This window comes from Artemia sp. Qi Xiang Cuo, chromosome 3 (assembly GCF_049724085.1).
Source record: "Artemia sp. Qi Xiang Cuo chromosome 3, ASM4972408v1, whole genome shotgun sequence".
NCBI lineage: Eukaryota > Metazoa > Arthropoda > Branchiopoda > Anostraca > Artemiidae > Artemia > Artemia sp. Qi Xiang Cuo.
In genome coordinates this window covers 45,750,251-45,775,858 of record NC_142796.1, presented here as the reverse complement: position 1 = coordinate 45,775,858, position 25,608 = coordinate 45,750,251, and the positions used below count along the sequence as shown (strand labels likewise).

The following is a 25,608-nucleotide window of genomic DNA, read 5'->3' as shown; positions in this document are numbered from 1 at the left end:
TATACAACAGAACTGCCTCAGTGTTGAAAAAAGAAGTAGTTCAAACGAGAACAATATACAAAATGGATAGAATCTAAAACCAAACGACAGTAAAATGAGAAAATCCAACAAATATATGCAATAACTTTTCTATGTAAAAACCAAGAAGTATGTAAACGATCATTCGATCAATGAGCTTTTCCTCGCTACAACACAGACGCAACTGAGCTGCATCTGTGTTTTTTGATCGTTCTTCTTTTTCTTCTTATTGAGTTTTCAATATTTACTTTGGTGATTTACTAAGATTATTCTTGTTTGTTTTTTTTTTTGGGGGGGGGGGCTCTTATTCTTTCTCCATGTAGTTGCCTTGGTTATGATAAGTTTAGTAAAATATTGATGTCTCTATAAGAACAAAATATCGCTTCTAGAAGCTCATAAGTCTTTCTAAATATCATAATCTAATAATTCAATAATAATCTTTTAAATTAAATTAAGAATTAAATCAAAACTAAAACTCAAAATCGGATTACGTTGAACTTAAAATCTAATCAGAATTAAATAAAATCAGAAAATAAATTAAAATTTAAAATTAAATTAAAATCAAGTCTTCAAGTCATTAAAAATAAGCATTTGAAATTTTATAAGAAAAAAATTGCTCCTAAAAGTAAAGATTATGCTTGCAAGTTTTTTTATGCTTTCTCTGCATGGTTGCTAGGTTATCTTGGATTTGTAAAGTTGGATGCTCTCTTCAAAACAAATATATTTTCTGAGGGGTAAGATTTTTGTCGCTGTATACATTCTCTGCACTGTTGTTAGGTTTATTGGGTCATTAGCCCAAAGAAGCAAAAATAATTTGCTCAGCTTAGTTAAATCAGGCTATTTTAGGCTTTTTTACCTTTTTTTTGTTATTGGTTTAACTTGTACCTAACTTTTTTCGGTATGTCAATATTTTTTGTCGTTTTCTATTAAGTTCATTAGCCTAGTTCAGTTTTTAGTTACCCAATTTGTAAAAAAAATTAGTTTCACCTGACACCACAGCTTTTTATAGCTAAATAGCACCACAGCTTTTGATAGTTAAACTTAAATAATTCTTTATATCTAAAAATTAAATTGAGATTGGAATAAAAAAATTCATTAAAATTAACTAAGATCGAAATTAAATCAAAACTAAATATTTTAATTCAAAGTGAATTTAATTGAAATAAGAATTTAAGTAGAATTAAGTTAAACTAAAAATTAAATTGAAATTAAGATTTGGAGTTTTTAAAAATTGAGTCTTTAAAATTAATCTTTAAGTCTAAAATCTAAGTCTTTTGCTGATCTGTCACTAATTACTTTCCGACTAACAGATTTTAGGTTTTCCCTGGGAAGGTAAAAACTATAAACTGTGTCTCAAAAGCCAATTCTGTATAACTATTTACGATTTAAATAATTATAACGAATATGAGGGGCGAGGGCCCTGGAAAGTGTTGCCTGTTACAACCAATGTTATCTACGGAAAATATAAGGAACATTTTATTTATGTAAAAACTCAAAAAGAAAGAGAGAAAGCGAGAAAAAACAGAACTAGAAAAAAAAAATCAGAGGGCGTTGAAAGGCCAAGCAAAAAGAGTATAGTTATCAAACAACGTCTTAGATTTGTCATATTTTAATAAAACTTACGAACTGCATGCACTCTCGGTAATGAGAAATCTAAGCCTGCCTTCAGGCATATAAAAAAAATGGAATAACCTCTTGTATATATCGGAAACATACTGACGCTCAGGGTTGCCACTCGGTCACTAAAAATCACTAGATTTTAGTGATTTTCTTATTTATTTAGTGATTTTCTTCAATAATCTAGTGATTTATGTGCAAATTTAGTGATTTTTTTGTTTAGTCAATAAAAATCACTAAAAATAGTGATAAATCACTAGGAGTGGCAACCCTGCTGACGCTTCTGGTTAGGTTGTTGCCATTTTAAAGAAGCTTGCTTCCCGTTTTATAACGTCAAGTGTCTGTTTTCGAGTTAATGATTGGTTGGGAGTTACCGCAGTACCAACTATATGAAGCAAGATAGCTAAGTGATATAGACCATGTGTGCCAATTCAGAATAGAATTCCCCCTGCCTTTGATTAAAAAAAAAACTGTTTTTCTGTATATTCATTGAAAAATAAAACCCTATTGTCCTTTCTAAATTTTTAAAAATACTTTTGCATTTAGAAAAAGCTAAACAAATTCGTTCTCTCCCATCTCCCTTCCTAATTTCATTAATCGACACCCCTGATCCAGATCTTGCATACATCACAGTAAAGTAACTTGTTAGTGATGTCCCATTTACCAATAAGTGGAATTCCTATCGTTTCCGATCTGTGAAGAAGATTCTAACCGTGTATTATTAGAGCTTCACGGGTTTCAATCAATATTAGACTCGTCTCCGTTCATTTGTGCCACCATAGTTATTGTTTTATTTGTTTTTTTTTGTTTGTTTTTTTTGGGGGGGGGGGTAGAAGAAAGTTATCGTAAAGGAGGATAGAGCTGCCAACAGAAAATGGCCGGTCACTATTTTAAGCTTGAATGATCTGAATAAATTATAATAGAAATAGTTCCTGAGTTGATGTGACGTGTTGCTTTCTTTTTCTTTCAAGAAAGCTTCAGTAACTAAATTACAGTTTCCCTAGCCTCATTTGAGAGGATATATGTCTTCTGATCGCCACCCTTGTCATTCATAAATTGAAAAAGTTCTTGAGTTGATACGACTCATTGGTTCCTTTTCCTTTTGAGAAATAGCTTTTGTAGTTAAACTAGTGTTTCCCTATCTTCAGTTAAGGCGATAGGTCCCTGTTGATACCATTCTTGTTGCTCGCATGGGGAATCTAAGGAGGAGATTGAAAGTTTGCTATCTTCTTCAATGGGAGATAAACCATTGAACAGTCTGAAGATGAGATAAGAGATGGGTAATAAAACGGGGGCCGTTGTTTCTTTATGGATTTAAAACTTTGTGTCTTGGGTTCATTCGTATAATGCCTAATTTCTTACTGGAGAAACGTATGTAGCTCTAGTGCCGAATTGAATTTCTTTTTTTGGACAGTAGTTTCTCATAATTGATTAATGATTTTTTTTTCAAAATCTTTCCATCGTCTATTTCTTCTTATTTTGCGTAATATCAAATATATACGGAATGTATATGGTTGGCCAAACAAGAGAGAAGAAATGGCTATCTTTTCTTTCTGTCTGATTTCTGTATTCTACCCTAATAATAACTTAATGTCTTCTTTTAAATTTGTGCTCAAGTTTCCATTTTGACTATTGTCTTTAACATTATTCTTCATTAGTAATTTTATAATATTATTAAGGATACCCAGAGAAGAAGTGAAACCTTTGAAAAAGGATGTTTTTTGTTGATAAAAGTGTTTTTTTTTTTTTGCCATAGCATTGCCTAATTTTTGACCACCAGTGACGAAAATTGTCCATTTTAGTCACTTTCGTCAAATAGAAAGGATTTATGGTACTCAGTTTTTTCTTTCCTGACGCCCCAGGACTTTTTAATTAGCCCCCCCCCCCCCTACATTTTGAAAAAAAATATTTTGCAACCACCCACACTTCATTTTTGTGGATTGACGCCACTGGTCTGGTTCCGCCTTAGGTCTATTCATACCAGAAGAATTTTCTTATTCTTAAGATCCTATTCTGTTGGTTGTCTTAAAATTACAAAGTTTTTTTGGCAGTACCACATTTTCATCACGGTTACCACGTTAAACCTTGAAAATGAATAAGCGAAACTGATTAGTAAAACTTAACAGCGATTTTGGTTCAGAAAAATTTGAACATTAAACAATCTGCTGGTTCTCAAAGACAACTAAACCTTCAAGGAAATATGTCCCTTGTTAAATTCTTTAGTCATTTGTCTTTACCTTCGTTTTGTTGATTTTCGCCCACATTATTATTATATTTTTTTTTTGCGTCCGCTACTACCAAAAACGGCATAACTGCATATCGTGGTCTCGCATATGGTGGTATGATGGAATCAAGGTTCTAAGCGATATACAAGTCGCAACCTATCTAGGTCGTTTTTCACACCGGAAAACAAACAATTGTCTTATTACAAATAATCTTATTAAACGATCAATATCAATAACCAACGAGTGAAGCTTGGTCCCTGGAATACAAATCAAACGTAATCCAACAGAAGCTCTTTCTAAAAGCTTGGCATCAACTAATTTTTCAGCAAAATATTGTATTTTGAAACTCTTCTACTGATGCTCAAGGCTTTAAATCTTCCGGGGGTCTCTAATTTCAGTCAGTAGACGATTTATGGAAAATATTAAGGGGTTGGGAGGGGAGAATGAACTTTTCCATATTCATGACCTATATAGATCGTTTTTTTTTCAAATTGGAATTGGTCGTATGCCAATTCCAATTTTCAGGGAAAATCATACCATGTTCAAGAAAAATCTATAGATAAATAAATGTATATATATACAGCTATTGTTCGTTTAATAAGACAGATTAATATTGTTATTAACGCACTATATCGAAAATTTCTGGTCTTGTATTTGTATTCTACAATATATATATATATATATATATATATATATATATATATATATATATATATATATATATATATATATATATATATATATATATATATATATATATATATATATATATATATATATATATATATATATATATATATATATATATATATATATATATATATATATATATATATATATATATATATATATAATGTATATAATGTTATGAACGTACTATATTAATATTGTTATTAACGCATTATATCAAAAACTTCTGGTCTTGTGTTTTGTATTCTACAATATATATATATATGTATAATATGTTTTCTAATTCGCTTAATCTGACTATTCTTTGCAGAAGTGCCTCCTAAGCCCGTTGTTGCTCCAAAGCCTCAAATATCTCGGAGTCAAACTTCTCCTGCTAGTGATTTCAAACAGAGGAGTGACTCCCCTCAACAAGAAACTTTGCTTCCCCGTAGTGGGAGCCCTTTAGGGAAAACTACGCTTAGGACTCATGGTGGTCCCAAAAAGCCTAATACTATAGCACAAATTATATCTACAGAAGAACCTCCACAAGATCCAGCGACATGTGAAATTAAACCTGGAGCTGAAACGACAATTGAAATTAATAAGGACAAACTGGGACTTGGGCTGAGCATTGTAGGTGGATCGGACACTTTACTGGTAAGATTTACTTCCATTTTATATGCGCTATAGGCTATTTTCTAAGGCCATAAGCTTTTTAATATAAGCTTAATATAGGCTAATTAAGTTACTATGGACAGCGTAAATATATTTTGAATGCTTTAACTGTTTAAGTTGAATGTTGCACAACTATTGATATTTATGTTTGAAAAAATGGAACATGAGTGAACATTCAGCAAAAAAATCAGCTAAAGAGGTCTGGCACCAAACAGTTTAGGAAGGCTTAGATTTTTTTAACGTGCAGTTGTCCTTAGAATAAAAATATTTTTGTGTTTGAATTTGGACGAAAAGTGTTGTCGAATTTAGCTGACCAGTTTTGCTAATTTATTTTCACGGTACAACATGGCAATACTCACGGAAATGAGATACTGCCCTAAAAACTTCGTAATTTTTAAATAATTAAAAGGAGAACCTTGGAAAATTGGAGTATACATAGACCTGAGATTGACCAAAGGAGCAAAAATGTTTTGTTTAGTCTATGGAATATATTCATTTCAATTCACCATTTCATTTGATTTGTTCAGATTACTATTTTTTTAATTTTATCGAGATATATTACTCGTGTCACTCCGCAACCGGTTTTTATTCGTTTTATTTCGTATAAATTCATAGCTGAAAATATCTAAACAATATTATTATTGATAAACACTTATAAAAGACCTAAATCTGATAAAAAACCTTAAAACCGTTTATTTTAAAACCCCTTATTTTATTTTAAAACCACTTATTTCAAAGGGTAGTCATTATTAAAGGGACGGGTCCGGGGAAGTACCCAGGTTGAGGTCTTGGGTCACTATCCAAAATTCAAAAATTGTCCGAGTTTATGGACATTTTTTATTCAAATTATCAAATAAAACGTTTTTTTTTTACCGTTTGAGCCTCCTCCCTCACCCGAAAATAATTCCCGCGGATGTGTCTGGATGGTTCCATCTATTTTCCATTAACCCTATCAACCTTTTTATTCCATCTTCATTCCTAAGCATTTTTCCTCCCTCTCTCTATCTATCGAAACCTCCTGTAATCAAGCCTAAGTTTGAACGCTGCAAGTCCACAAAAAAGTTAAATATTTTTCCCTAACCAAGTACCTCAACATGGTTAATCTGAAAAATTATTTCACAGTGACAGGAAAGATGTTTGACTGTTACAACAATCAGTTAGTTTAATTATATTTAACTATATATATATATATATATATATTAATTATAAAAAAGTATAGCTGATCTTCGTTTATTTTTACTGTCCTCCAAAATTAGACGGTCCGCTTAATACGAATCACTCTCTAATTATATAAAGGTAAACACAGTCAAAACCTTTGGACTATTTTTAATCTCGGGGGAGGGAGTATAGTTTAGTAACTTGTTATAGCTAGCTCTAACTATCTCGTTGCCACAGATGTTGAACTTGATTTTCAAGAATATCACTTTTGGCTTGGGGGGGGGGGGGGCTGAGACAATTTCGAGGTAGTATATCTTGTCTTTCTTATCCTGGATGGGATAAGAATTGCGACATTTTATTGCTTTATTGCTGGTTTCCCTTTCATTCCCCAAAATAGAATTTTTTATGTCCGCCAGAGAATCCCTAATTACCCTCCTAAAAAGTATGTTTGAGTCCTCACAAAGTTTTCACATTTCGTAGCCATGTTTACCAGCACGATAACCACGATGCGTTTGCCTCAAGAATGATTTCTTCACAATCATCATTTCCACCGACAGGAAATAAATAGGACTAGCATAAAAATCGATTGATTGCTTTTCAACTTTAAAAAAAAATTCAATAATCCCGGCCGAAATATTTTCCGATTCTCACAAACTTTTACTGTTTTGTACTCGTTTTGCCTCCCCCCCCCCTCCCCTCCCGATAAATAAATCCAGTCCTCACAAATGTATTGAGTTTTGTACCCTTGCTGATCAGCACAAGAAATGGAGACGATCTTTAACTAACTACCTGCCACAATTAGTCTCCCTCGAAATTAATTTATTATAAATATTCATTCCTATCACCATGGAAGAAATCCGACTAACACAATAATCGATTGATTTCTTTTCAACTTTGAAGAAGCACCACAAATCTTCTTGAATTTTGGATGTCTTCCAGCGTTAGACAGGTTTGACTCGAGATCGCTTATTATGGAGATATCTTTATTGCTCTAAGGTATTCCCTATGAAAAAAGCGATTTTGTGACTAGCCTACAGCTGGAACTTACATCAAAAAGACAAGATACTTGTCTTTCCGTTGTATTCATTGGTCCCAGATCTATCCATTTACCGAGCCAGAATTGTGATTTTTAATAATAATAATTACTAAATGTTAGTAGAGAAGGATCTAAACTTGCATATAGAATACGAAAACTGTCCCTTTTTTTAGTGATTTTCTTCTAAAATTCAGCGTGTTTTAATATAAAAAATCCTGTACACGAAATTTCAAAATTCAGCTCGGTAGTTAGATAAAGATAAATCTCAGCTACGGTATGATAGCAAAATTTTCCCTAAACCCTTTTTTAAACCAAAATTTTCTTTGGACTAAGATTTTGGCACATTAAAACCACAAGAAAGTGGAAAAAATAGAATAACAAAACCTGCAAAGGAAACATAAACGTTAAACGTGCTAAAAGCTTTTTTGACAGTTTTTTTTTATAGTCTTCAAAGGGGTGGGGGACAAATTAAGGGCATAGGCCTCTATTTGTATTTATTTGCGTGCAGTGAATCCTCTTGAGAGAGTGTGTATGTTCTATACAGTGCTCAAACGTGAAAGACGGGGTAAATAGTCGCATCTCGGACATGATTGCGCTTTGGGTAGGAGTGTGACCTTCATAAAAAGCTAAAATCGGTTTCTCCTTGGCGTTGGTTCCATTAACTATTTCCAACAACGGTTGATCAATGGGTAATTTTCTTAGAATGTCTCGGTACTTTTAAAGGCAATCGATTTTCTGATAGGATATCGTTGAGCATTGATAGGTGTGGTACCGTATCGAGTATCGTTCAGTACTATTAGTCCTGAGTAGCTAAGTTACTTTGCATGTGTTACTTACTCCACGTTCAATTTAACTTATAGCAATTGATTTTGGCCGTTGAGAGCCAATCAAAGAGACTAGTTTTTGATGGCTATCAATGGCAAAAATAAATTTTTGTCGATTGCAATTTTGTACTTATTTAGGCTTTTTTCACGTTGCAAGCACGTGGCTTCTCTTGGCCGTTCGAGATCCAGCGAGATGTTTGGCTCCGAGAATTTGTATATGCAGTTGATGGCTTGGCGAGAGACAACTACTTTCGGTCCCAGCGTCTCTAGTATTTCTTGAACCGGCCAAGCGGTCACAGGGCGGACTTGATTGTGGATAGCCAGGCTTTCTTCTGACTCAGGGCTCCCTTCCTCGGTGATGGCAACGGGAGACATGCCAGGCATTACTTCAATATCGTGTTTTTAAGGTGTCGTAGTACATGGCTAAACCACTGGAGGCTTCTACATTTGGTAATATTTGATATGGGAGGCCGGTTTCCAATTTACTGCAGTTAGTATCGTTGCTCGCAGATCACCCGACCTTCAGGATATACCGAAGGCATTTTTGATTGAAGAGATCCTGAACTCGGGCTTCTGAGGCTTTTAAGAGCCAGGTCTTGTAGACGAACAGTTGCACCGATACCAATATTGCATCAAATATTTACAGTTGTGTCTTTAATGTAGCTTGGTAATTGTTCCATATGGGGTTTCCTCGGACGGAGAAAAATAGCCAAAGCCCAAGAAATATGAGCCTGCATCTCCTTTTCGGCGCTGCCGTACAGGTCCATCATAGGACCTAGGTATTTGAAAGAGTAATATTGAACGTGGGTTAAATCAAAAAGTGTTTTAGTTTGTCACAATCCTTAGAAAACTGTCATTATAATAGAATAAGGGCTCTAGTATTGAGGAGTTTTCTCACCCTTTATGTTTGCTAATGGGGTTTTATTCAACTTTAATGAATGTCTAGTTCGAAAAGTTACTATTCACCCTAAATGAAAAAAAGGCCCATGAACAATGTGGTTAGCACCGAGAAATTTCCTTGGAGGGAAAAGGCAATTCCTACCATGAGCTTTGTTTTTACCAAGATTTCAATGGTATTTTTTGATTTTCTTATTGTTATGCATTTTCTTAATGTCTTCTTGTTTTTCGGAGTGAAAAGACCCCCTTGTCCTCCCCTCTCCTTGCTAGCGTCTATGAAGGACACACTTAGAAAGATATAATTTTTAAACTTACATGTCTTTTTTTTCTCGCTCTTGTCCCTGAACAAATAATATTCCAGCTCGAATAAGGAAGATGTAATTGGAGTTCATTTAAGTTCTATTTTGGTTTCAGCATAGTTGTGAACACTTCTACCAATTTTGATCAAAAAAATCTAAAAAAACATTCAAATAAAAAAATGGAAATAACAAATGAATCTTGTGAAAATATATAGCCAGTTCAGGAAGAACTGTTAAAATATTCATTTTTCACAGTGGAGGGAGCCTAAGGCCATAAATACGGGCTTGCAACCTCTTAATTTCAATCCCATTTTTAGACTAGCAAGCGAATTTTCGTTTAGACCGAATATTTGTCCAGAAGACTTATTTTTTTTATCGCGTGGACGTGAAATCACGCCGCTGAAGTGAAATTTGACTGAACCTGCCTACACTGGTAGTTATTCTTATTAAATTGAAATATCATGAACATAGGAAGAGTTCACTTTTATTACATTTACTCTGCAGGACGTAGACAGGGGGCTTATTCCCCCCGAGATCCTAAACTTTCGACGGCACTTCTTACTCAAATTTTTAAAATAATTTTTTTGTTTCTTTGGCCAATCGACAAAACAGTGTCTATATACGTGTCTGACTATAGTCTTCCCTAATGTGTTTGACTATTTCTAGGGCTCAATTTTGATTCACGAAGTTTATCCAGATGGTGCAGCCGCACGAGACGGTAGGCTCAAACCTGGAGATCAAATTTTGGAAGTGAATAATGAAGACTTCAGAAACGTGCCTCATAGCAAAGCTTTAGCCGTCCTTAGACAAACTCCCGCGAAGGTAAAGTACTTCCTTATACCATCACTTATAATCCCCTAAAGGGCATATCTGATATTTTCACATCTTTCGGATAATTTCTAAGAATGATTTACTTAGTTGTCCTTAAAGAAAGGCAGAGCAGGGCAGTACATGTCCGATAAGCATTGTTCTTTCTGATTTGAGAGCAGGTTAGCAACTTTTTGGTAAAGTTGGTAAAGTGCAGGTTTTTGTTAGTTATCCCAAAACTATGAAAATGTCAGGTGCGACCTTTATGCGTGACTATGAAGATATCATGTAAATTTCTCTCCATTATTAAAGGGCTCTCAAAAGTCAACATACCTTTGTTTTATTAATTTCTGTGAATTATTACTGGCACATATGAATCTTCAATGATATGAAGTATGTCTTGTGTGTTTCCTTTTTATCCAGTCTGCTCCAACTTATTGGCTCCATATCTGCTACTCCAGCATATCTGCACCACCCAGCCTGCTCCAGCATATCTGGGGGGATGGTATCAATGCCTCCCAAAATCAGGGATTTAAGTTTTTAAATGATCCTGAACCGTAGTTGCGTATGGGAAGACTGTCTGTCACCCTGTCTCCTCACCAACAATTTGATATTATGAGACCGTCTATTAACGAGGTTTGTCCAAGTGAAACTGACGCTCGAAATGGTAGACTTGGCGCAGGTGAGCAAATTTTCGAAGTGAATAATTAGGATTTGAGAAACACGCCTCACAGTAAGACATTAGACACCTTTTGAAAAGGTCCCGCAAAGGTGTCATAATATACTTTTATAAATCCAGTGGCTTGAGTGTCATTAAATAGGGGTTCTCAAAATTCAACTTGTCAATGTAATTTGTTGCTATTAAATTTAATGTTTATCGTCTCACTTGTACACGAGCCCCGTAGACAACATGAAGGATATGTGGCCTATTTTCTGTTCCCATCCAGGCTTCCTCCAACGTATCTAGAGGGCTAATGCCAATGCCTTTCATAATCTGACATTTGGGTTCTTAAAATTTTGGCACTATATTGGCGTGTAACCTATCCTCTACGCAATTGCCTCCTCCAAAAAACAACTAAATAAAACGGTCTAATATTATGAATACGTTGTCTCTGAGTGTTTGTCTAGATGGAGCAGCCGCTCGAGACAGCACACTCAGATCTAGTAAATAAACTGGAAGTGAATACTAAGGACCACAATGAGAAGTAAATATTGAGGAGGTGAACAAAAATGATGAAAATGAAGAAGCAAATACGGAGGAAAATTTCAGCTTCCTTAGTACGACTTATATTCCTAAAAAGTAATTTGGGAATCCGGTATATTCCTAAATCCTAAAAAGGACGTCTGTTCATTGTCATTTTATTACAAGGTGTACTCAAGAGTCGTTTGTGACAAGATATAGATAATCTTCCATTAGAACTTATTATATCGTGCTCAACTTAAAAGCCGGTTTGCAGTTGTTGGTTGTTTTTCAGACAGTATAAATATCAAGGAGTATATTGACTTTATCGCTAATTTAAAGTTGCAGCTCAATTAGGACCCAACGGTCTAGAGTGACTTTCAGATTGGATTACATGTATGCATTAAAGAACTGCAGGCCAATGTTTTTAGTTTTTGTTTAAGAAAAAAAGAATTTTATAGGTATCCGTACTCGACGCGTAGCTTGGTGGGACCAATTTTTTCTTTTTGTTTTATTTTCTTTTATAGTTTTTATAATGATGACCAATAGAGGAAAATTAATGTATTAGAAAAAAGAACAATTAACAAAACATCCGAGGGAGCCAGTGTGGCAAAAATAATCAATAAATTCCTTTATGAAACAACCAAAGACAAAAAAATATGACTGTTCATATAAAAACGCTTACATGAACATAAGAGAATATGAAAAAAAAACAATCGGAAAATGTAATTTCACATAAAACTATTCGAAAAAGGGAAAAAGGTCTTGTCTGAAGAGCAACTATCGGTCATTGATGGCAAAATTCTTAGCTAATTTTCTTTTAATTAATTATTTAAGTTTTACCTTTTATTGAGTTTTTACTTAAATAAATTTTGTTTGACTTCTCTAATTAAATGTATTAAATTTTGTTTAATTTTCTTAAATTTTGTTTAAGCTTTTTTTTCAAAAATTCTTTCATTTCATTTTTAACATTTTTTTAAAGTGTGAGGCAAGGAGTATGGGTAACTTATAACAGTGGAAAGTGGCGTTAATATCGTCAACAATCTCAACGCCATTTAGCTTTTGGCGACACTTTCAAGCTTCGTAATCGTTTCTCTGTGACGAACTGAGACCAGACACTTATTAATACAGTAGTGTTACCAACTACACAACCTAAATTAACTATTCTTATTATTAAATTTATAAAAATATCAATTGTCGCCAAATGCTAGATGGCGTTGAGTTTTTATTTGTCGGCAATTTTTTTTGCCACTTCAGTATAATTATTGATGCTTTCAAGCAGGTCCTTGGGACGTTATAAAGATTTAAAACAAGATTTTGCTTTTCAGGTGAAAATGGTGGTGCTTCGTGATGAAGGTGCAACGAAGGATGATGATAGATATGATACAATTGAAGTTAACCTTATGAAAAAACCAGGCAAAGGTCTAGGACTCAGTATTGTTGGAAGACGAAATGGTCCTGGAGTTTACATATCGGATGTCGTAAGTTTTGTTTTATTTAGTTTATAAAAAGCTTATTGCTTTAATTACAGTTGCTTCAACGAGTACCTCCAACTATTATAAATAAAATACGAGTGTAGCTGTAAACACTAATATATTGATAATAATGTCAGAAAATTACAAAACATTATATAATAATATAATACTAATAATAATATTATAAAATAAATACTATAAATAATATATAGTCTGATATTTGAAAATGTTCTTACAGCTTTAATTTTATTTGCGGTCATTCAAACGTGCGCACAAATTATAGATATTGTAAATAGTATATTGTATAATATTAAAAAATTTTATACCCCTTATTGTTTGATATACAGTCATTCAAACGTTCACATAAATATATCTTTAAATTATTCCTCTGGAGGACTAATTCGGAATATAGTTAAGTCCTTTTTTTCAGAATCAATGCATTTATATAATTAAGATAAACAATTTAATGAAAGTCAAAACAAACATTACTTTTTTTTATAAATTATTCTATATATGAGAGGGGCTGTCAGTCTTTTCTGCTCTCCTCCTTCCCTCCTGTACGCTTTAGTCCCACTTGAGCTCTCCTGAAAGTATTGCAGAATCAACAATGATTTTTATTAGTTTGTACTCAATTTTTAGTTAGGGGAGGATGGTGAATCGAAAGGCAATGTGTGTATTCATTGTTACACAACGTAGTTATTCGTTGATGTATTTACTCAGCAATCAGATTTTCCCTTTAGGTTTGACTAGGGCTTTCCTGAAAGCATTGTAGAATCAACAATGACTTTTATTAGTTTTCACTCAATTTTGTTATTTAGGGGAGTGGACAGGGGGGTAGAATCAAAAGAAACTGTGTGTGTTCATTCGTTACACAGCGTAATTATGCGTGGAAGTTTTTACTCAGCACCCAGTTCTTCGCTTTTAGGTCAAAGGTGGAACGGCTGAAGCTGACGGAAGATTAATTCAAGGGGACCAAATCCTGTCTGTTAATGGTATTGACTTAAGCAATGCATCTCAGGAACAAGCAGCTGCTATTTTGAAAACAGCAATGGGTCGTGTTGACTTAAAGATTGGAAGACTTAAACCAGGAACCAATTCACCACGAGCTGATAGAAGTGATGCGTAAGTTCTTCTACTTTTTTTTAGTTGTTTATGACAGTATAGCGTAAGTTAATCTCTTTAATTGAAGACTTATTTGGCTAAAAAGTCCAATGAAGAGTCTTCATTTTTTTCTTATTGTTTTTTCTTCTACTCCTCTTTTAATTGTTTGTGTCAGTGTTGCGTAAGTTAGTCTCTCTATTTGAAGACTTATTTAGCTAAAGAATACACGTTTTTTCTTATATTTATATTAAATGTATAGCTATCTTACTTTTCTCTGCGTCATTTCTGGGTATTCTCAGGTGTGTCCAAGCTAATCATAGTCGCTCCCTTATTGGCCACCTATTAAAAACGAAATCTAGCCCATAGTAACCGAAAATTTATTAACGGATTAAAAAATAAAACAAAAAAAACTGTCAATATCTATATAATCAAATGGATCATCAAGGAACTTATGTTTATTTACCCAAAAATAAAAATTTCGTGAGAGTAGTGATTTTAATTTGAGAGTAAAAGTAAGGTTTCTGAAATAGTGAGTCCAGCACCATTTTGATGAAAATAATTGTCCAAAGTAAAGAGTATGACACGTTCAACTTTTCAAATGGATATGTCAATGGTGGACCAAGGTCAGCAACCTGAATACGGTTGTTATGAAGGTAGAAAGACAAGATACTTAAAATTGGGAATAAAATTTTTGACAATGGGAAAATGCCTAGTGATTTTAGGGAAACTTTAATAAGACCTATTTATAGCAAAGGTGACTAGAATGAGTCAACTGAGAATGAAGGTAATAAATACCTAGATTTCTGTAGGAAGCGAATCATGGTTGCCCCTTGAGGAAACTCGTAAAGAGAGGACCATTGTCCATAGTAATTCAAGAATTTGAAATGCGTTATAATAAAATGTATTGTGAGACAAATTTGTCGTTTAAAGCTTATTAAGGAATGGTAATAAGCGGTTTTTGACAACTAACTTATTTCGGAAAACATCTTGAAACCCTTGAAAATGCTGCCAAACCGAGATGAAAAATATACCATAGGATTTGCCATTGTCAAAAAACCTAGATCGGAGGTTGTCAGTGCCTCTCTATTCTAAGTCAAGTCACATTTTTCACAAATAACGAAAAATTACATTTTAGCACTTAGGGTTAGCACACTTAGGGTAGCACTTATGTCCTTCTTTTTCTTTTTTCCTCTGCCGTTAGTGGGACACTGCATCATCGTGGAGAGCTGTTTAAGGGATCGCTTGAAAGCCAATTTAATATCTAAGTGATTTTAATAAATTTGTCTTCATTGCCTGAAAATACTATCCTTGAACCCCTTTGACATTAGTTCCTTCGAAGCCATTGGTGGTGCATAGAGAGTCGACGAAGCCTAACCACTCGTCCAGAAGCGGCGACGTCTTCCCATTGAGGTATTAACGAGGTCTCCGCCATCCTCAGATCATGTCAAGAGTTCGCCGCAAGGTGTTCTTCGGACGACCTTGTCTTCCTCCTTTGCCTGGTTTCCAACCATACTCGGACGGTGGCTTCATTCATACGGAATACATGTCCTAAATATGTCCACCTCTTCTTTTTTTAGAACAGCAGTAGTGCGAGACTGGCCCGTTTTACTGCATATCTCAGAGTTAGTGATTATGTATTCCAAGTTTATATTTAGAATACTCGATAGGCATATACTTTTGAATGCAAAAATTCTGTTTTTGAGCTGGTTGGTCCATTTCGTAGCACATTGCTACCAAATAGGCGTAGATTCATCCGCAGAGAATAGTCGCTGCTCCTTAAATGAGATTTTGTCTGTTAAGTGTTAACAGCTCCGGTTGACTGACCAATTCAGCGTTCAATTTCGGTCATTATTTCACCATCGTAGTGGGTCCAGCTACCCTGGTATTTGAACTCCTTGACCTGTTCTAGATCCTCATTCTTGCAATGCAGAACAAGCGGTTAGCTTGTGATGGAAATGCTCATTGCGTCATTATTGATGTTAGGCCAAAGTTTTTTCCATGTCCTTTAATTGTGTCAAGTGTAACCTCTGTTAAGAATCTTCAAGCAAGACTGCGTCATCCGCGAATTCTAGTTCAGAAGGTTGCTTACTTAAATCTGGTTGTGGCATTCTCGGCCTTAACGCAACGCTCTATCTCTTCATATAGGAATATAATCATGCTCACTAGTTTTCCTGGCACCCCATAATAATCGAGGACTCTACAAGCATTCTCGGTCAACTGAGTCAGACCTCTTTTTGAAGTCAATAAATAGTAGATATAGCTTGTTGTTCCACTCTTTTGATTCCTCTACAAGTGTCCTCAGTACAAATGCTAAATCAGAGCGTGATCTATGGTTCTAAGACTATGCTACCCTTCTCACAAATGAGTATCTGGTGTATCTCATAACCTGTGCAATATAATAGAAGCCTGTAGTTTGCACAGTACTGGCAGGTAGCTTATACCTAACCAATTGTCACTTAACATTGTATCTCACTTTTTGAGGATTTTTATCAATTTGACCTTGAATAATTCTTGTTACAGCGATAGGTGCAATCTAGTAAAAACCGAACCATGGCCTATAGTAACCAAAAATTAAAAAAACACGTTTAAAAAAATAGCTAGTCCCAAAAAACGCCATTTGTGGCTGATTTAAGAATTGTAACTATTATTTCGATTAGTCTAAATAAGGTTTTGGGTTGTTCTTAGCCAAGGCTTGCCCTTTCCTAGGTTGCAGCTACTGCTACAACCACGATAATGGTATTTTTAAACTAAATTTTGGGAATTTCGAAAAATAGCTTTAGACCCCTCACAAATGGCGTAGAGTCGAAACCAAAAGTTACCATTGGAATTCCCATTGCGCAAAACTCCATGCAGCAAAATTGGAGCTCCTCTCCCCCCCTCCCCCCCCCCTCTCCGAATCTAACAGCAAGGAAAATCACCTTTTGGCATTTATAGTACTGATATGTCCTCTTTTTTCCCCTTCTTTTCATTTTTGCTGCTAGAGAGGAACTGGAATAACCTTTGAAAGGAAATTGCTATATCTAGTGCCTTTAGTAATTAAGCAAGCATAATATTTAAAGTATAATGTAATTTTTACAAAAAGCTAAATATTCATATACACATGTATCTTTTGTGAAGAGATGATATAACATAAGTATCTTTCGAAATTGGTTTTCTGGGGTATGACGTCATATTTTGAGCGATTCCGCTTCCTAATCCTCCTTGGCTTGTTCTGTACAAAATTAAAACAGAGAAAAAGCCGATGGCTTTTTACTGTGTGTGATATATGATTAAAAAATCTAAGATCTCACATTATGATTGCAGCAGTAGCTGCAACCTAGTAAAAGAGGATCATGGCCAATAGTAACATAAAAATAGCCTGAAACTCCTCAAAATTGTGTCGAATTGAAAAAAAATATTTCATTGGAATCAAAATACAGAAAACTTACAGTCCCTTGGCGTGAACAACAATGAAAATCACTTTTTGCTTGAAATATGGTATCATTTTGTGTATTAAAATATGAAAACCAAACCCTATTGTCTGGGTAATGACATTATAATCAAATGAGCCACAAGATATCAAAAGTTATTTTCACTTTAGAACACATCAAGCGATGGGTCTCCCTTGTAAAAAATAGATTCAGACAAAAAAGACAGAAAGACAAAAAATATGATGAGCTTCAAGATGTGATTCTCTAATATAGATGTTCTTTGTTTGATGTGAAATTACAAACAGGAAAAAGCCTATGGCTTTTTCTTAATTGGAATAGTAAGAGCCGATCTGGCTACAACCTACGATTATGACGTCATTGATCAATCTTTAACATGAAATATACATGTGTTTCGTAAAAAAATTGATTCTATTTTTAAAATAATTTGTTTTAACTACAAAAAGTTTTTAGCCCCATTAATGTCCTTTAAAATGAGCCATTGAATAAACTCTACGATGTTCCAGTGCCAAGCTATCTGTGGAAAAGAAAAAAAAAGATGGCTTTTAGGCAGAATGTTGAAGTAGCTGCCACTTTTCTTGATTTTCAAGCCAATATATTTCCCTTGCTGTTCAAGCCAAGGAACAGAAAGTTTCCTATATAAGGGTTCGGACAGGACGGTTCTAATGGTGTACTTTTGTTTTGATCTGACTCTATTTTTAGGAGTTATGGGTTATTATATTTCTTAACATTGGACCTGATAGTCTCTAACTAGGTTGCTAGCTACCGCTGCAAGCCGGATCTCTGTAAAAACATTGATTTTGTTTTAAATGTTAAGGATACGTGCTTGTAACTAGTGGTTAGGATAGCTGGCATTCATCAAGATTGGCCATAAAAATGCAGTTTTTAGCGGAAAAATTTATTATATTTCAAAAATTATGTTTTTTTAATTGCAAAAGGTTATTAACCTCATCAATTTTCTTTCAAATGTGCCATTGAACAACTTTACGATGTTCCAGTGCCAAGCTATCTGTGGAAAAAAAAATGCCGTTTAGGCAGAATGCTGCAGTAGCTGCCACTTTTCTTGATTTTCAAGCCAATATATTTCCCCTGCTGTTCAAGCCAAGGGATAGAAAGTTTCTTACATAAGGATTTCCGACAAGACGGTTCTAATGGTGTACTTATTGTTTTGACCTTACTCTATTTTTAGGAATTATGAGTTATTATATTTCTTAACATTTGACGTGATCCTCTCTTACTATGTTACTTTGGAACCCATCAACCGATGGGTCTCCCTTGTAATAAATTATTGTTGTGTTTGGACTCTATTAGACTAATCAAAATAACAGATAACATTCTTTAATCACCTACAAATGCAACTTTTTACCAATAGACAGTTTTTTTTTTAACCATGATGATGATGTCGATGTAAACAGTATTAGTGGACACGCTGTTCTCTTATTTTTGAAAGTCAAAACTGTATTTTAGCTAAGTTTTTTTTCAGAAGCAGTTTATTAATATAATTATTTTCCTCTGTAGCAAGTAAATAACGGAATTCGGTGAGTTGATTTTGGTGTATGCAACCTTTAAGTTTTGTGTGTGAAATGAGCTAGTGCACGACCCCTCTTAGTTATTTTATGCTAAAGACACATTATAATTATTTATGCATATACAACCAAATTGCTTAAAGTTTGATTCCTTATTTGTGTTTGGAAAATCAGAGTAAGGATTTAACACATAGTTTTTTGAAGTTAGAAAAAATGGAAGCTTGAAACAACAGTTTCTTCAATCTGCTGGATAATCTGGCAAAAGATACAAGGATATAGCTTTAATTAGACAGTGTATGAGAACAAATAGTGTCATATAAGTTTTTCAAGTCAAATTCTTCCCATTTAATTTTTACCTAGTAGGAACTTTCGCTTAGATCCACATGGTAAACCATATTTTGAATTATTACAGGAGCCTTCAAAGCGTTTTCAGCCGTTTTCAGGCTAGATCTGCATCGTACGCCCCCTTAGAATTTCCGCCCGATCCCGTGCTAGGATATGGTTAATTTTTTCAGATAGGTTTATAAACACACCCTAATTCAAAACACAATTATTTTTTTTTTACGATAAAACGCAAATGACACAATATGCCTCAGAACTTTTACGCCTTGGGGCTGGAAAAGGCGGCAGTAGCCACGCTCCTGCTTGTAGTAACTTCTGTCCGTTTTAGCTTTTACTATTCAATTTAATTTATACTTGTTTGAAGATTTATTTATTTCACCTATATCAGTTTCTACCTCATGTATTTTTCCGGTTTTCAGGAATATGCGTTCACCCCCATACCATTCTATTTTCCTGTAAGGTATAAAAGCCTTCTTTCTGTAGATTTGGACCCTAATTTTTACAGTTTTGCGCTCGGAGCTTGAATTTAGTCGGATTCTAAGGGCAACCCACTCATTACGGGCTTAAATTTAGCTTTTCATTTAATTTTAATCGGTCATTTTAGTATCACATTTCTTCAAGTGAAGCCTTTCTACTTCATTTATTTTTGAGAATTTTAGGAATACGCATACACCCCTATACCATATTCCTCCACCATCATATTTAAAACTCATTTCTTATAAATTTTATAAAGGGCCACCTCTGGGAAGCCCCACTCCACGTTTTAGTTTATTATTTCGCCTCCTCTCACCCCCTTGATGCTTTTCTTTTAAAACTTCTTTCCGGAAAGCCTTTTTTAATTAATTTCCTTAAAAAATGGCTGGTCCAATGACAAAGTTTTTTAATTTTTCAGACAGGTTTCCGCTTCCCCCCAGTACTTAATTTCTTTCTTGCAAAAATCTAAGAATTTCACGTTTTAAGCCAAAAATGTTTATTTCCTTTCTCCCCAGCATTGTATTCTTCCTGGCGAAAATATCCTAAATCCACCATTTTTCTCATTTTTCCCCTGCTAAGATTCAATTCCACTCCTTAGCAGTTAAGTTGTTATTGTCTTTATACTATGTAATCATATTACTATTGTGGTATAAATTCCTGAATAACCTTCTGAATTTTAGATTTGAATATATGTCCCTGAATTTCAGATTTAGATAGCTTAAACCTTCAGCTCTTTACCTAAAAATACTCATTTCTCTCCTCCCTTTCCAAATTCTATTCTTAATGGCGAAATTTCCTCCAACGCGGCCTCATTTTAATGTAACAAGAAATTCTTATTTTATTTATTTTTCTATAATTTTCCTCTAGATTTTAACTTCATTCCTTATTACAATTTAAAGTCTTTCTACTTCATTGATTTTTCAAATTCTTAGGAATATACGTTCAACCCCATACCATTTTCTTTCCCTGTAATATTTAAAAGCCTTCATTCTATAGATTTTGACTCCATTTTCCTGTTTTTTTTTTTGCTCTGAGCTTTAATTCATTCCGATTTTCAGGGCAACCAACCCAAAGCGGCCCATAAATCAATTTTCACTTAATTTTAATGGGTAATTTTAGTATCATATTTCTTGAAGTGAACACTTTCTACTTCTTTCATTGTTCCTCTTCTGTTTTTCGGAGTGCGTACGGCTCAAACCATACTTGACCACTGTCATCACCATAGCTTTTTATATTCTAATCTTGGTTCGCAGACTTATCTTCCTGTTCTTCCAAACTTTCAAACACAGTTTTTCTACCGCGAAAAAATACACTGGGCCTTGGCTATTCTACTTTTTATATCTTGACCGTACCCACTCTCTTAACTAATGACACTACCTTGGTGAGTAGTGAAGCTGTCTTCTTGTTACGCAACATCAAATCTTCACCTTCACTTATTCCAATTCTTAGCGACTTAGTCTTCTTGACATTAATTTTCTAACCTATTCTGGCATTAGAATAGCATTAGGGACTTGTTGGTCATGTGTCAATCCTATGACACGGTATTCCACCTTTAGACTACAAGCGGCCAAGCCTTATTAGGTTTCGGTTTCATTTGTTTGCCGCCTCTGAGGCCAAGCAAATTCAGTCCCAGATTTTGCATACAAGTTCAGTGGACATTGTCCGTCACGCGTCAGCCCAAAATCAATCCAATCTTTCATCTCTTAATTCTATGACTGTCTACCCTAGTTCTGCCCTAGGAATGGCGTATGGACAGATGATAGATAGACTTATCTATCAACAAATGAAATGACATCGTTATTACACAATCCTAAAAAGGGCTTGTCCCATATTTGCCTCTCACTCACTCGGACTATCTGTCTTGGCCTTTTCTACAATTAGCCATGGCTTGATGCATTCCAGCAACTACTATATTTTCACTTTTCATTGGCCAAACACTGTACACTGTATTTAGGGCCGTCACGTATGGGGGGGTGCACGTCCCTTCCTAATTGTTTTCAGCCACTCGTTAAGAAAAATGAGTGGGTAAAATCGTATTTGATTCTAAAATTCGAATCAGTCTTTCAGCGATGCTTAAAAAAATCTTTCGCTGTTCGTTTGTCAAACACTGTGCGCTGCACTTGCTTACACTGTATGCCTCGATGAATGTGTATTCAAGATTTTATTCAGACCGAAGGAAAATAAATCAGTCAATTTTCTATTTTCACATGAAAATAGAAAATGAAAATGAAGCTTAATATGCTGACATTAAAAAAAATCCCCCCCAGAAAACTCCCCCTGCGTATCATTAACAATAGTATTTTGAAATTAAAAAATGTTTAGAAAATTCCCCCATTGACAAATTCTCCCCTCGGAATATCCGCCCTCTCGGGTCAAAAATTCAGACAGTATACAGCAATACGCTTTAATGCTTGCAAACTACCAACATTTGGGAGTTTACCAGGAGTAGAATTTTCTTCTTGTGACTTATAATCTTGTTTAGTTATTTGTATTTCTCCTTAACGATTTTTGTACTTTTTTCCCATTGCATGATTGGATTTTTTTTTAGCTTTAAGTCTCTGTGTCTACTTTATTTGGTTCAAATGCCAAACAAAAATAGTTGAAACGGAATGGCTGCAGAAAAAAAAAATAAAATGTCCGTAGTAAATCTTTCAAAAGCTTAAAATTAGTTTTAATAATCTTGAAAAAAAAAGTCCGACAAAGCTGCTATTTTAGCTTGTTTGTGTATTTAGGAATGTTTTTTCTTTCTGTCTGTGACAACCCTGTCGAAAAAAGTGATTTTTTTTTTTTTATTCTTAGTAAATTCCAGAAAAGCTTTGCTGCACGTCTGTTTTAATATTAAAAAAAAAGAAAATAAAAGAGAGGGAATCATTCTCTGGCAAGTCATGCAATGCCTTTCCCTTAGACTATCACCACTATCCTGATAATTTCAGGATAGTGGTTAATTATAGTATCAAATAGTGGAAAATTCAGTATCAAACTTAATTTTGATAAGTTCATTTTGTCGCTGTCATCAAAAAATCTAAATTCTTTGTAATCCTCTTTTGCACCTTAAAACGAAATATGAAAAGAAATTTAAACTTTCTTTTAAGATTGATTTTTTTTTTTTTTTTTTTTTTTTTTTCGTTAAAATATAAGTTTGCCTTCGCTTATAAGACTTAACTGTTGTATAACCAGTGATGCTTGTGAAGGAAAATTAATTAATTTTCATTCTGGTCGTGCCATGAAAGAGGGTGAAAACACCCTGATGAATAAACTTGAACAACTTATTTTTCTCCCGACAATCCCTCTCCTCTCTCTCTCTCTCTCTTTCTCTCTATCTCTTCTTATTTCTTTTTCTCTTATTTTTATCGCCCTCTATCTCTCTTTTGCCCTCGCATTAACTAATAAAGTATTGTCATTTTGTTTTAAGGAACAGCTCAACATCCAGCCAATCAAATGAAGGATACAGTACACCCATAGTCCTTTCAAATTCGCCAGCCCCGCCTATCAGCCCACAATCAGACATACCACCCGCTCTACCAGTGTCACTACCACCCCAAATACCAGTTTTACCACCATATATACCTGAAAATCCCGCCTCCGTATTAGAGAACTCTGGATCAGGAGAAATTCGCACTGTCATCTTAGAGAGAGGAACAGACGGTCTAGGGTTCAGTATCGTTGGAGGCACAGGGAGTCCACATGGAGATTTGCCAATTTATGTGAAAACAGTTTTTGAAAAGGGGGCAGCTGCATCATCAGGTTCGCTTAAAAGAGGGGATCAGATCCTTGCCGTTGATGGAATTAGTTTGGAGGGTTTGACTCATCAAGAAGCTGTTACTTTACTGAAAAACGCTAAAGGCTCCGTGACATTAACCGTCCTTTCGTAAGAACGCTGTTTGCTTTGACTAATCAGTAGAGCTGTATATTTAACCTATTCCAATTGGATATTGCTGCCATCTTGGTGAACTGTTCATCCTACTGAATAGCTCATTTGCCCCCCTCCGTCTAGATTTCGAAAACTACGTTTTTTGAGTATTTTCGTGGAAAAATTGAATAAACAACAAAATTGCCCCCTCCCTCCTCGATTTGTAAAAATACATTATTTTCTATCTTTATTAAATGTTTTTAAAAAATCCTTGTATCCCTAAATTGCTGTGAATGGATGCCCCTGATCAAATCATCCTCTCTAAACTTAGTTCTTCAATATTAGTATCACTCAGCTCTACTGATTAATACGAGAATGATTGTATTGCTTACAAAAAATGAGTATAATTATAATTTTTGTGTTCACCTTTTAATCTTTTTGTTTTCTGTTGTATATTTTTGTTGTAGTGCTGTTTTATTCCTCCAAATGAGATTTTATTACCCTTTTTGGCTTTTCTAAACGATAATGAGATAGTTAATGCGTTTGTGATCCTTTTTCATTCGGGCTTTTGAAGGACGTTGAATTATGACGGTTTTCCGCTATATGTAGAGGTGGTCAGAGATTGAGACACTTAGACCCAGGCACGTGTGTAGGAATTTTTAGGGGGAGGAGTCGAGTAAACACGCATAAGAATATAAGAAAAAATGGAGAAAATTATAAAAATTTTGAGGTTATAAAGAAAAAAACTTGAAAATAAGCATTTACATTTGAAAATTTGACAACTACAACTTTTAATTTCAAACTAGTCTATTAGTAAGTAATTGTCATAGTTTATGCCTAAACAAACGACGAGAAAAAAAATTCTCGGAGGGTTGATTAGACACTTATGTCGTTCTTTTTTTTTGGGGGGGGGGGGGAGGGACAGTTATAAAAAAAAATATTTGGTAACTTGAATAAGAAGTTCAGAGAAGTTCGACAAAATTTAGGATTTCTGGAGGGGGTTGGGTTCAGAGCCGCCCCCCATGCGCACGTACCTGGGTTGGATGTTAGAAAGAATTCATATAACATCAATTTTAAGAGTAATACCATCCGAAATACGAAAATTCAATGTTTGTTTTCTTTCTACATTGCTCCGAAGAAGCGTTTCGTTTGTTTGGAGCATATCTGCATTTGTGCTATTTTGCCCACTCTGGCAAGGCCGTATCCTGGAGGGGAGTACGGGGTTTGACCCTTCCCCCCCCCCCTGAAATTTTGTCCGATTCGTTAAAATCTAACGTAACAAATTTGTCATGTGTTTTTTAAAGTTTTTTGTGTAATCCCCTCCCCCGAACAAATATCCTGTATACGCCCTTGCTCTCCGGGTGCTACTTCTTAACTAACTTGAATATAAGATGTGCTTTATAGTGAGGGTGAAGTAAGAAAAGTATGTGGTTAAGGTAACTAATATACTTTTTTTCGTCTTTGTGCCTTTTTAAGAATATTCTTAATAGATTTAACTGTAGATTCAATAGATTTAATGTAATTATAAATAATTAATTAAATTCTGCAATTAATTTGATTGACTAATTAAAAAAAATTAGACTTGAATAGATTTAGCCTGTTTTCCAGTTGTTGTTTTCCCATTTGTTTTAAATTGTTTTTTAGTTCGATTTTGGTGCTGACCTTAGTGTGAACGCTGTTATTTATATATGAATTTAATAATGACATTGACGAATGAACGTTTTGATATTTAGCAATAAAACTTTTGGTAGTGAGAGGAAAAAGCAATGAAATGATGACACTTCTTACGATAACAGAAAAAAATAGTATAGAAAATAGGTGTATGGTCTGATGACAGAAAAAAAAAACACTAGCACTTTTTCAGTGATGATGAAAGCGATGGCACTTCGTCAGATGACATGATGAAGAAGGTCGCCATTTCTTGAAAAAGAGAGAAAAAAATTGTGACAGAAAAGAACAATGGTGTATGATCTGTTGACAGAAAAACAGTGATACTTTTTAACATTG

General features: G+C 34.5%; 1 protein-coding gene across 1 annotated transcript in view; it reads left to right on the top strand.

The window, feature by feature from the left end:
• LOC148954169 (multiple PDZ domain protein-like) overlaps nt 1-25,319 on the top strand; it is a 416,101-nt gene extending 390,782 nt beyond the window's left edge. Inside the window, exons 37-41 of the mRNA XM_089086188.1 lie at nt 4,861-5,186; nt 10,085-10,240; nt 12,734-12,886; nt 13,806-14,002; nt 23,164-25,319. Of these exons, the coding sequence (XP_088942314.1) occupies nt 4,861-5,186; nt 10,085-10,240; nt 12,734-12,886; nt 13,806-14,002; nt 23,164-23,623 (1,292 nt within the window). The 3' untranslated portion in view covers nt 23,624-25,319. The remainder of the gene's footprint in view (nt 1-4,860; nt 5,187-10,084; nt 10,241-12,733; nt 12,887-13,805; nt 14,003-23,163) is intronic.
• Nucleotides 25,320-25,608: the final 289 nt, after the last annotated feature.